At 37.5% G+C, this 14,052-nt stretch overlaps 1 protein-coding gene across 3 annotated transcripts in view; it reads right to left on the reverse strand.

Moving 5' to 3' along the window:
* AGAP1 (ArfGAP with GTPase domain, ankyrin repeat and PH domain 1) overlaps positions 1-14,052 on the reverse strand; it is a 696,795-nt gene that overhangs the window by 382,792 nt on the left and 299,951 nt on the right. For all 3 annotated transcript variants that reach the window (XM_077830624.1, XM_077830625.1, XM_077830627.1), the window contains exon 6: positions 10,662-10,796. In XM_077830624.1, coding sequence (XP_077686750.1) covers positions 10,662-10,796 — 135 coding nt within the window. The remainder of the gene's footprint in view (positions 1-10,661; positions 10,797-14,052) is intronic.

Genomic DNA, 14,052 nt, shown 5'->3' on the forward strand with positions numbered 1-14,052 from the left:
TATGCTGGGCACTCTGAAACGCCATCCATTATCACGCAGTCATTGCCGTTCTTTCTGACCAGAGACTGACCAATCCGAAAGGAAAAAAAAACCCAGCCCCCAAAAAACGAAAAAAACCAATGTCATCTAAAAATCAAGCTGCTGATCATTATCGCAGAAACATCCAGCTAGCAAGTATCTCTCTTGTTGCGAGAATGGAGGCTGAGGATACCTGCTCGTTGTCTAGCGTTAATGGTACAGGGAACTAGAAAATCAACTCAACCGCCTCCACCACTACCTCCCAAACGAGGTAAGCTATCTCCACCCGTCTACAGGAAGTAAATAATAAATATATCCCCTATAAGCAACTAACACCCAAACCAACTCTCATCCTTTCCAGCTTGCCAGACCCTCCCACCTTTTCCGTACCCCATGCCAAAGTCTCTCACTTTCCTTCAACTACTTTTGTAATGCAACATTGTTAATACAAAATCCTGCAGCATCATGCAAACTCCACATTTAGGAGCAGCATATGTTGAAAACACATTCCTGTAGAAATTTATATTGAATTTAATATCAACATAAATAATATGAGATATATTGCACTGCTTGGACTCTTTTTCCTATTTTATTCAAAAAGGGCTCTGACTTGAAAAATAAATTTAAGCACCTTCAGATAACTTCAGTGCACTCTATTACATTTGGAACGCTACGCCATTGTCCTGCAGAATACACAGCATACTGCTAGAGTCCCACTGGCCAATTTAAGAGCAGAGCTAATTGATAATGAAGATAATCCAACCTAGTACTACAGTGACTGCAACATAGGGCCCTCCAGAATGGAGTCTTCAAATGGAAAAATTAGGGCAGATGCCCAGGATTCCAATAGGAGCATGGGGAGATTTTATATTTAAATTATTTTAATATTGTAATAGCAAATGAGTCATTTGCTGGATCTTGACCTTCACTTTTTGTTTTTAATGGGCTGCACAAATCCAGAGAGATTCCAGTTTTCAATACTATTTAACCTTTCTATGCCTTTCCCCTCCATTCTTCCAAGGAGGGAACGCTTTTTTTCTTTTTAACTTCTTCTTCTGTATACCGCTGATCCAATAACTTTACATAATTTATGGAGTCTCTCTTATTGCAGGTCTAAATGATCTCTTAAACCAGTGTGTTACTTTTATTATGCCTGTATTCTCAACAGTAACAGGGAGGAGGGGAAGCTGCATAAAAGCAATCCTTGGATACTGTTACACTGCTCCCTAGTGACCTCTTCCTAAACTACAAAGATGCTTTATTTTTTCCATAATATTTGATAAAATATCCAAGAAGTTCTGCTGGTAGAAAAATATTCTGTATTCCATATAAACACAGTAATTCTGCAAATAAACAAAACTAATTCAACGGTAGGTAGTTTCTTCCTTAATTGCTCCAAACTAAGCTTAATAAATAAAATACAAAATTATCTAGTCCTTCAGGGGGGAAATTTTACAAAAGCACCTAAGTGACTTAGGAGTCAAAGCATTTTTGACATGTAGAGGGATTTAGGAATCTTTGAAAATTTTACCATATATCTAACGTCAGAATAAGGGTAAGGGTGTGTCCCAAGAATGTTAAAGTCTTATAAATACGGGTACACTTTAAACACTTGCTTTAGCATCTTAAGTAAAGGGGATATACTATAATTTGTATGTCTCCAGGAGCCATTCACTAGATTTTATGTATAAGTATGTATAGGCATATAGGGAAATGAAGAGGACATTACACAACAGGCAAAAAGCAGCAGCTACTTCAAAAAAATCTTATTCTCCATATCAAGTTAACAAGAGAAGACAAATGTTTTTATAACACCCAAACAAAAACAGCCTTGATGGACTGGCATGCCTATTCTCTATGCATTTTCTATAAACGAAATTAGATATTGAATACACTTCAATTAATCCACTACAGAAACATACTCTACTAGTTAAAATAGATCATTAGCAGAAAAAGGGCCAAATAACAGATACACAGTTACTTCTTTACTTCCACACTGAGTTTAATATTTTATGACTACATCAAAACTGCAATCTTTATCCTGTCATGTTACTCTTAGATTGAGAGTAAGAATGTAGCAAGTTGAGATACAGATCTTAAATATAGTGCCATAACAATTAGCTGCTCATGAATACTAGTCAAATAAACACATCACATGTTTTATTTCCATTAAAAAAATTGTTACACTAAAATGTGCTTTCAAATAGCTACTTAAAATAAACGGGATACATGAGATTTTAGTACTCCAGGCTAAATGTGCACAAAATAATTGGGTATCTTTTGTTCGTTTTGTTAAAAAAGGAGAAATACGTACACCTGAGACTAACTAGAGCCAAAGGATTAATGCCCTAGTGCTGCAGCTGCACTGCAGCAATTCAGAATTTAAATAGGCTGACACTGTCCACCGTTGACTAGCCTGGCTAATGGGTAATCAGGGCCACATGTCACTTCAGATGCTGTGCTGTAGCCATAAGCATTCTACCGAAAGGTCACAGCTGTACATTATGGAAATCAAAGTAATTACAGAAGCCAGAGGACCTGCTCCCTTGCTCTGCATAGTACTTTGGATCCACATTGCTCCAGCATCTGACTTCCAACTGAGGAACCCTTGGGGCCACATCCAATGTAAGAGTGAAGATTGCCTCTTCCTAAAATCTGTCAGTGTAAATAGGACTAAGACTTTATTCTCTACCCATTAAGCTGATTACCATTTCTTAATGAAAATGTATCTGTAAAAACTGACTATAAGACTGATAGCGAGTGACAGCCTCTCTCTGTAATCCAAACATACAAGCACTAATATGTCACCCTTATCCTTTAACAGAGATTGTAGTTCACACTTTAAAATACCTTTCTGCTCACACAGTTGAGTCAGTACTACAGTGGGCAGGATTTGGAAATAAAATATACTTTTGACATGTGTACCACATTGGATATATACTGCATCAAATAAAATCAATTTAATTTTCAGTAGGCGTTTTGGGATTCTAACGACTCCCCTTCCAGATTCCTTCAACCTGACATAGTCAGGGGGACATAGCAAAGGGCACAAATTATAAACTGCGGTCAATTTTCTCCTGATCCAACTTGGAGGTTTTTATACCTGGTTCATATAACTCAGAACACAATGCATTCAAGTCTACAACCTCATCACTACATTAAGCCTTTGGTAGTGACTGTTAGTGGCGGTAGCTAATATGCGGTCAACCAGAAAAGGAAAAATGCAAGAGTCAGCAGCAGCAGAACTGATGAGAGGCTAGATCTTACACACAGCCATACAAGTATCCCACCAGTTATCGTACTAGATACATAGCTAAACAAGCTTTTTTTTTTTTTAGCCTTGTACCTTTTTCCTCCTTTGGCACATGTTCTGAACTATTTCAGAAGCTAAGGAATTCACCTTTCATTAGACATGATTGCAGCCACACTACCCACAGTAATTGGGATAATTAAATCACACTGAAAGATTCCATTCAAGTGATGACTTATTTTCAGAGCCTGCTCTAATTTGTCTAGCGGCACCTTAACAATTAGACAGTAAGCAGCACTGAAATTTCAGCAATGCTTTATCTCTATAGACTCATTGCTAACGTATCTTTAAACACAAGAGTGAGCCTTGAAAAACTGTTCATTACCACTACCAAAATGAGTAGCTCATATTCTTAAAGCAATTGATTTAAAAGAGAAATACGCCAGACGTTTAGAAATGTGAAAAACCTATAAACATAGGGAGGGAGGAGGGATACCTCAGTGGCTTGAGCACTGGCCTGCTAAACTCAGGGTTGTGAGTTCAATCCTTGAGGGGGCCATTTAGGGATCTGGGGCAAAAATTGAGGATTGGTCCTGCTTTGAGCAGGGGTTTGGACTAGATGACCTCCTGAGGTCCCTTCCAACCCTGAGATTCTATGATATCTGTGTTCTGTATAACTTTAATTTATATTAACAACAATGTATTAGTGAGGAATAGTTAGTAATCCTGCATGAGGTTCATGTTTAAGTTGTGCTTATAAAAAATATGCAACTGTCTCCAGCTTCCACAACTGTTAAGTGCAACAGAAAAATAAATTCATTGCTAAACTACAATATCAGGCTGTCCTTTAAACTCAAATTATAGGCTCACATGAACAACTTTAAATCAGCTTGCACCTGATGCAAGTAAACTACACAGGCAGATAACATTTTGACATTCTTCCCTGTTGGTGTACATTGAGATAGTTACATAGCGTGGGGTTAAATGGGTCAAATAACAGAACAACTGAAGGAAAGAAAAGAAAAAAACCATGCAATTATGAATAGATCATCAGCAAAAATAAAAGAAATTCTTAAGTATTAATGGTACATCAAGCTAATTCAAGCAGGCTAAAGTAATTAGAGACACAACCTGGGGCAGAACACAGACAGTACAATACTGTGCCGCCAAGAAATATTAAAATAATCATTTTCAGTTTCACTGATAAAGCTATTTTGATGTGTGGCAAAAGAGAACTACATCTTAATGAGGAGATCTTTTAAAAGACCTATTGTACTTTTGTAAAAAAAACAACAACCCTTCACACAATTTTTCCTACTACCAAAAACAAACAAACAAAAAACAGCCTATGACCTGTAAAAGTTTGGCACAGAATACCACACAAAGATAAAACCCATTTTCTTTTATTTAGAGCAGTAATTTATGGTCTGATTCTGCCATGCTTACTCACCCTGAATAGTACCCTATCTCACAGGAGTCCCGTAGAAGACAAGGCAGAACAGCGGCAAAACCAGGCTTTTATTTATCATGTTCAAAAAAACCCAAAAAAACCCCACAAATTCGATTTAATTAAGTTTGAACGATTAGTAAGAGAAGATGACCAAACAAAAATAACTTCTAATAAAAAAATCACATAAGAGGAAGTCTGAACATATACACATCAGAGGGACCAGAATTATGGATCTTAAGGAATTAAGAGAATTAGTTGCATTTATTATACCACAAATAATCACTTTTGAAAAATCATCAACCACCATGAGGATACCAAACAGTAAGACTAAAGCAAACAGAACAGATTTCCAAAAAAAGATAAAACTGAGCTGTCCTGACAATTCAAATTTCAAAGAAAAATAATATTGAGACGAATCATTAACTACCTACTCCTAGAAAATACCACTGATATATTAACAAAGCAACAAACTTATAAAGAGTAGCTCTTCGGATACAAATGTGATTTAATTCAAGAGCAAAATGTCCATTACTTTAATGGAACACGCTAGATGCAATATATTTGGATTTTCATAAAGCATGAGATACCGTTTCACAAAATTTTACCTGGAAAAAAATTCAATTGGCTTATTGATAGGAACAGTGAAGTAGACTGAAAAGTGGCAAAATGATGATCCATGTTTATGGGTCAACAGCAGCCAGTTAAGCTGTGTGAGAGTATGAAGGTGGTTAATGCAAAAATCAATTTTGCATCCAATCTTACTTAACAATATCTGAATGAAGGAGCAAACAGCGCCTTACTGAAGCTTGCAGATGAAATTTAATTCGGAGGATTTACCAACATCAGTCAAGGCAGAAAATACACAAGAGAACAAAGATATAGTAGAAGTGTGGACAAATAATAAAATTAAATTCCAACTGGAAAAGATGAAAGAAACCTAGGGTTGCTATTGGGTAGGAATTTAGAAATTCTGAATTTGTAGTCAACTGCAGACTACATAATAGAATTTATGTAGCCTAATTTCCTGATAGTGGAAGTAACCTGTTAGGTAGATGACTATATTCCATCACCTATACCCACAAGTATTTGAGGGTGCAAAATTACAGGTCATTTTTGAAAATATGACTCAAATTCTAACATGGGAGCTCCAAACCTAATGCTAAAAATGTGTATCTACTACCAAGTCTACAATTCTATTCTTTATACAATGCTTAATACCATGCTCCATTACTGAAAAATCTAAAACAGAATGACAGGACAGCAATAAAGACAAGGAAGAAGTAGGAGAATAAGAAAATAGGTGACTGGACAGCACATATCCATCTGTATAATACATAGTGATGGTCATAAACACATAATACAAACAAAAAACAGTTGTGAAGGCTTATAAGATATCTAATAGAGAGAGTTATCTAGCCCCTATCAGTGCAACACAAAGTTATAAAAATCTATATGTAAAATCCAAGAAGAGATATTTATCGAGCTGGTGTGTTTTACAATTAATTTTGGTACCCATATACTTGTCTTATTAATGGCTCCATTAACCACTTTCCTTACATACATACTGTTAACTTGCTGCATGCCTGCATCATACTGTGTACAATACTTTCTGAAGACAGCTTAATTGGTGAAGATTTTGCAAAAAAGGTCCCATTTTAAAGCCTGTTTGTTCCATAGATACAGAGAAATTATTCTACCATCAAATGTTATTAGGAATTACCACACTCATTAGGTTATCACCACCATGTACACACTTATGTTAGGTACAGCCATCAAATCTTTCTTAAAAATGGACATTCTACAAAGGCTGCAAGCATCAAGTCAAAAACTTTTAATTAAATAGAATTTTAAAATTGTAACTGGGCTATGAAAATGTCTGCATATCTATTCTGGATCAGAGCTTAATCTTGTTGCTACAATATGTCTTCACTCATCCCATTCTCTCATTGTTTAGTTTTTTTCCTATACATGCTCATCACAGGAGGTCCCTAAAATTAGAATTCAAGCAAGGGATAATGAATTCCTGTTTTGTAAAGTGCCTGAACAAACAGTAACTACCACCACCACCCCTCCCCTACGACTAATAATAATACGTAAAGTGGCCTGGGTGAGGAATGATGGAGGGCTGGGAGTCCACTACCTCCTTGGTTCTAATCCTGGTTATGTCACTTACTTGCCATGCTGCCTTGGATAAGTCACTTCAAGATCTGATATGGTAAAGTAGTTCAGCACATGCTTAATTTTAAGCATGTGAACCACTGTACTCAAGTCAATGCAATGCTTACAGTTAGGTGGGTGTTTAAGTAACTTGTAGGATTGGGGCCTCAGACTCTTCATACATAAAATGAGGATAATTATTCTTACCTCCATCTATTTCAGTATCACCAGTGGGAAGCACAGGAGAGGAGGGATAACAACTGAATGCCTCTACAGAGATTCGACCATACAAAGTGCTATATAAAAGCTAATAAAACATTAACACAGCATGTTCAAAACAGCTACAAGAAGCTAAAATGTTCCATATCTGCCCTCTCTCCACCAAAAATCTTTTACAATGGGCAACCTTGCAGCTGTTTTAGCGCATTAGTAGTGACACATTGTGGGCACCCTCAGTAAATTAGCTCAGAAGTATACATACAAAATTAAAGAGTCCTTAACTCCACCTGCCATCAAGTACAGAAATTAAAATAGAACACAGTATATTTTAAATACAGGACCTTTCAAAAATGGTTGATTTTCCCTTACCTATTAAATATGGCTTCACAAAAGATTTTTTGTTCTTCAGCCAAAAAGTAAGACGGTGACAAAGACACAAAATAATTACATAAGATATTCCTCATTACACACACAGATTTTCTCAGAGCACTAATGGGAATTACTCAGGCATGCTCCTATAAGAATAAAACTCTACCTTTTAAGTCGGCTATTTTCCCCCCTCCCATAATCATCGTTACATAAGGCCAAGCACTGACATATGGTACCATAAGACCTTTTCATTTTCAAGAAACTGTAATTTTGTTTCTACAGAATCACTGCATCATTTTGTAAAGACTAAATTGAATCTGGTGTTTCCCACAGCTGTAAATCTCAGATTAAATCATATTTAATCTTGGTAAGTGTTTCCTCGAAGATGTCTGAAATCAGTGAATCAATTGGCCATTGATCAGGATTTGTATTACCTGCCATAAATTTATCTTTTGGCCCAAGGTTACCTCTTCTTTTATTGAAGAAAATGGCATAATTCTCACGGAGTTCAATGAGAATAGGAGCTGCTGTCCTAGTCTGAAAAACACTTCACTTTTTAATGTTTAGGCAATTCTATGCCACTCAACATACTGAACATTTAAACAGGTTTCAGAGTAGCAGCTGTGTTAGTCTGTATTCGCAAAAAGAAATACTTGTGTACTTGTGGCACCTTAGAGACTAACAAATTTATTTGAGCATAAGCTTTCGTGAGCTACAGCTCACTTCATCGGATGCGTTCTGACATTATAGGAGGCGGCCACAGTATGTAATAACCAGCTCATCCAGTACAGATATGCACAAGAAGTGGAGGAGTTGTATCACTGTATAATTCCACAGGTTCCATCTCTCAAGAGTTCCCTGAGAAATGAGACGGGATGGAATCCCAAAAGTTTTTAGGGTATATGTCATGAAAAATAAACTGCAGCTAATCACAAACAAGAAAATTAAACTTTTATTTTTTGCATGCAAAATTGCAGAAATTTAATCTTTGATACAGGGAATATGAAGAGAATAGAATGGATTTCTCCTTAATACCCTCTCTAAGATCAACATGGGTACACAAAGTATATTAGCTTAATTGTTAAGAATAAAAATAACCTCTCTATTTAGAATTTAAACCAAGAGCAATTCATTCGGTACTTCTACTCACAGAAAGTCCATTTGGTCTATCTTTCCTCACTTCTTTTGCATGTACACCACTTACCACGAAAAATGGCGTATACTGTAGACTAGCATATGTAGTGTCCACACCCGCGTAGCCACCCTAGCAGAGGTATAAATAGCAGTGTAGCCAGTGAGGAGCGGCTTAGGCAAGTGAAGACGCTGGAAAGGTGTGGGTATGCATGTCCTAGCTCAAGCAGTGTCTTCCTATCGACACTGTTATTTTTAGCAGTGTAGTGTGCTGCTGCCTCCCCACTGATGGAGCCTTTCTCCACCGCAGAGGAAGGCTCTGGCACTGGGGAGATGATGGAGAAAGACTCGGGCAGCTCCCCGCTGCTGGAGCCCTGCCTCACCACAGGGAAACACTCTTGCACTGGGAAAAGGCTCTGACACGCGTAGCAACACACCATAGCGAGGACTCAGCCTGCTTTTCACTGCAGCATGTAGCTACACATATATTACACGCCATCAGAAGTGGCGTGTAGTGTAGTCATAGCCTTAGACACTTACTGATGAGATGGGATCTCAGGTAACTATGGTTCTTAGAAGAGAAAACCCAGGGATTGGAACATGGCAGAGATAAGGAACTTCAGGAAATAGATTTAACTAATTAAAAATTTTTCTTTAAAAATTAGAATAATTTCTGTAGTGGCCAGTTTACAGTTGGGGATAAAGTAATGTATTGATTAGCACAATGGAAGACAAGAGATGCCTCAAATACACACAGTATGTGGAACTACCACTAGAGGGAGCACAGAGACTTGTTTCATACACAGAAGACATTTAGGAACTGCATATTTCTTTTCCATTTTTTGTTTTGTTTTGTTTATTTAGCCATTGTGTTTTACCCTCAGGTACACAATGGAGCTTTTTCCAGGAGTAACCGTCCAAATTAACAATTGTCAGTCAAGTTACATATTTAGTGTTTTTCTTCCATGCTGTATTTATGATTTGGAACATCTTCTCACACTAGTCCATAAAGTCACTACTCCCTATCTTTTAAATCCCTCCCTAAGGCCTGGTCTACACTGGGGGGGGGGGGGGAGGGCAGGGAATCGATCTAAGTTACGCAACTTCAGTCAATGTACTTAGACCTATTCACCGTGGCGTCTTCACTACGGTCAGTCGACTGCTGCCGCTGCCCCGTTGACTCTACCTGCGCCTCTCACAGCGCTGGAGTAGAGGAGTCAACGGGAGAGCGCTTGGGGGTTCATAGAATCATAGAATCTCAGGGTTGGAAGGGACCTCAGGAGGTCATCTAGTCCAACCCCCTGCTCAAAGCAGGACCAATCCCCAATTAAATCATCCCAGCCAGGGCTTTGTCAAGCTTGACCTTAAAAGCTTCTAAGGAAGGAGATTCTACCACCTCCCTAGGTAACGTTGTTCTACTGTATCCAGACTAGATGCAATAAATCGACCCCCACTGGATCGATTGCTGCCCGCCAATCGGACAGGTAGTATAGACATACCGCTAAGACTCAGTTCTATTCTGATGGCTAGGTGAAATTGCCAACTGATAACTGTTATGTGGATGCCATGAGAGAATTTTAATACCGATCTTATGCATTTTATTTATCTCATCAGATTTCATATTCTACTCTCCCCTAATTTTTAAAACTGTGTTTAGTTATATCTTTATTATATATGTCTATTAAGTCAGAGTAATAACATAAAAGATTTCCCACAGTCACACAACTTCAGTCTGTTCTATAGTATACCTGCATGAAGACATTTCTTAAGTAGATATAAATATGATCTGCATAAACAACAAATGTATTCATGATATTATGGTTCTAATGTATTGTTTCTTTCCAACCAGGAAGGGATTGAACCCAGCAACTGGAGTACAGAAGGCTGTATGTGTGTGCACAGTGCTGAGCAATTCCCAGCTGGGACTCTAGGTGCTACCAAAATAAAAGATCCCAACCAGGATTAAATCCTCTGAACTATATAGCAGGCACTGGTTGTTAATCTGGAGAACACTTTGGTTACAGTATGCTATGAGATACTGAGTAGGAAAAAAAAATCCATCTTTACCATCTTGGAAGACCCTTTCCACATTCAGCCCGTAAGTAGCACAGGTTTCATAGTAAGTGCATCTCTTCAAATCATTCGACAGCTTTCTTGCTCTGGCATCATCAATAACACGTGGATTATTAGAGTTTATAGCATCTATAATAACAGCATGCAGAGGGGGGAAAAAAGCAACAGCATTAGCAGTTTTATCCTGATAACAAATCCTGTATTCAACAGCAGCAGTTTATATTTAGAAAACACCCTATGCCTACAGAGCCTAAAAGGTGCTTAAATGTAATCCTAAAAACAAACCCACACAAAAAACTTCATAAAGAGACTAAAGGTTGCACAGATAAGCAAAAAAGCCAGGTACTGTCAATTTAAGATTACATAACAGTAACTTTCCCTTTTTGCATATAAATACACATCCAACACAAACTGCTTTTTATATAAATTCTCTACCTTTTAAGACATGTAAATTTCATAATTTTTCCTCTGCACCCATATACTATACATTTAAAGGGACGTTTCCTCTAGTAATATTCCACAATAAAATTATTGTTCAGAGGTGCATCTTGGACTCTTCTCAGGAAACACAGGTAAATAAGAGTCCTATTATCAGCATTACTTTTTTCAGTGATTTCTACTATATTGTACTTTTAATTGTGACCTAACAAGCTGTCTTAATAAAGTCAAGTATTACTTCACCAGAGAACTGGCTATACTTCAAAATACCATTTAACTCTGTAATTAATGAAAATTTTGTTTCCAAAGTTCATAGTTCTAACTACTGATCTTCCAGTCACTGATACAATTCTAACTAGAAAATAAATTGAAACTTTCCCCCCTAAGTTACAATAAAAATGCATATAAGGCTACCAGGTGGAATATATTTAGAGTAAGATATATTAACAAAATACAATCAATATTGCTGTAGTCCTTTAAGGAAGCAAATTACTTTTAGATCCCTTATTAACGCCAGCACATTGACTAATAATATGCTAAGTATGATGTAAAAATGACTTTCGTGGACAGTCTGATATACGGAGTAGTAGGATATAGGGACGGGGAAGTGATGATACACCTACTACCGTAATGCATAAGCACACTTCTTCACTTGAGTGTTTAACCACCAATATTAATGGCCTCTTCATGTAGTATTGTTGGATAGTGTTGTCTGTTTATTTTTAAGAAATAAAAAGATGGAAAAAATAAAAATTAAGGCTTGGCTAAGGACCAAAGGCAACAGAACTCTTCTGGGTTCCAAAATGTATAATGTAAATTCCATAATTCAACTCTCTCACCACAGTCCTTGCAGACATTACAAGGGTCACAGGAGTTCTTCCCTCTGTATAGATTCTGCAATAACCTTGGTTCACCCCTACACATCCCACAAACTATGCATTAAGTTTAGTTTACATTTAGCTTACCTGAGTATATATCCCTAGCCAGCCTGCCTAGGTATAAGTGGCAGTTAGGAGACCTCACTCGCACACTTCACAAGTCGGCCAGTTCCCTTTTCTTGACCACTACACATCCAATATACAGCAACCCTTCTTACAATCACTGCAACTTAAAATAGTCCTCGGAAGCCTTTGCACAGGTCTGGGCATAGGTGAATGGCCCCGTTTACTACAAAATTAAAAGAACGAGGAGTACCTGTGGCACCTTAGAGACTAACAAATGTATTTGAACATAAGCTTTCGTGCGCTAAAATGCACTTCATCGGTTGCATGCAGTGGAAAATACAGAAGGAAGATATATATATACACACACACAGAACATGAAAACATGGGTGATGCCATACACACTATAACGAGAGTGATCAGTTAAGGTGAGCTATTATCGGCAGGAGAAAAACAATACAAAACCTTTTGTAGTGATAATCAGGATGGCCCATTTCCAACAGTTGACAAGAAGGTGTGAGTAACAGTAGGGGGAGGAAAAATAAGGGGAAATAGTTTTCTTTTGTGTAATGACCCATCCACTCCCAGTCTTTATACAAGCCTAATTTAATGGTGTCCAGTTTGCACATTAATTCCAATTCAGCAGTTTCTCGTTGAAGTCTGGTTTTGAAGGTTTTTTGTTGTAGTATTGCGACTTTTAGGTCTGTAATCGAGTGACCAGGGAGACTGAAGTTGCTCCTTCTGATAAGAGCTCACCTTAAATGATCACTCTCGTTATAGTGGATATGGCAACACCCATTTTTTCATGTTCTCTGTGTGTGTGTATATATATATATACACACACACACACACACACACATATATATCTTCCTTCTGTATTTTCCACTGCATGATCCGATGAAGTGGGTTTTAGCCCACGAAAGCTCATGCTCAAATAAATGTGTTAGTCTCTAAGGTGCCACAAGTACTCCTCATTCTTTTTGCTGATATAGACTAGCACGGCTACCACTCTGAAACCTGCAAAATTAAAGTGGCTATGCATACATGCACTGCCCATCTTTCCTTAGGTTTACACTTAGGGCCTGATCCAAAGCCCATTCAAGTCAACGGATTTGGATTACACCGTTAATGAGCAAACACACCTTCTGAACATGCTCAAAATGCCATTTTAAAGGCCAAAGAAATCAAACCCATTTTCTGATGCAATAAGGCATGCAGTACTCCTCAGTGAGGACTATTCTCCATACAAATCTCAATACTAAAATGTCATGCATTTTAGCTGTAGGGCTGATCTGAACAGGTTGCAAGAATTATTTTATGCTAGGAAGAAGATTATTAGTTTCCCTCTCTTTGTGTTCAAAAAAACTGAACCATTTTTGCTCTAACACGTATGGGCAGCGATCATTTCTGGAAAATTTCATCCACAGAAGATCAAAATGTCAGTAATGAGCAACTGAAAACAGGGGGCTGTAATAGCAACTGTTATGCAACCTTCAAGATAGTGGGTTGCAATCAATGTCCTATTGTAACATAGTACATGCCTAACTGATTACATTTCCAGAAGGAAATGTTAACTGAAGTAGTTGATGGTATCTGAGGAAACATCTAAGAATTCAAGAGTAATCACATTAAGATCTTTGGAGTAAAGAAACAGATGTCATGGAGAAATGAATTTCACACCTTAGGACCCAACACATGACACTGACGTAAAACAGGATAGTGGTATTCCTAAATAGCAGCTGATTGTAGATACCCATTGATGCTCCCACAGGACCAAGAAAGAAATAGACTTTATCAACACCCTTGAATATAAACAATTAACATAATTAGAAAAAGTCATTAAGAGGATCAACTCTTGATTGCTCATAGCCATCGTAATATACAAACTATTACTGATGTTAATCTTTCAGCTTCAAGGATCGGAAACCACAGTGCTGCTATAGTATGATCCTCATAATAAACCATCACCTATGTGTCAAGATTTCCCAATATTCTGAAGCGATATG

Source organism: Eretmochelys imbricata, chromosome 11 (genome assembly GCF_965152235.1).
Source record: "Eretmochelys imbricata isolate rEreImb1 chromosome 11, rEreImb1.hap1, whole genome shotgun sequence".
Classification (NCBI taxonomy): domain Eukaryota; kingdom Metazoa; phylum Chordata; order Testudines; family Cheloniidae; genus Eretmochelys; species Eretmochelys imbricata.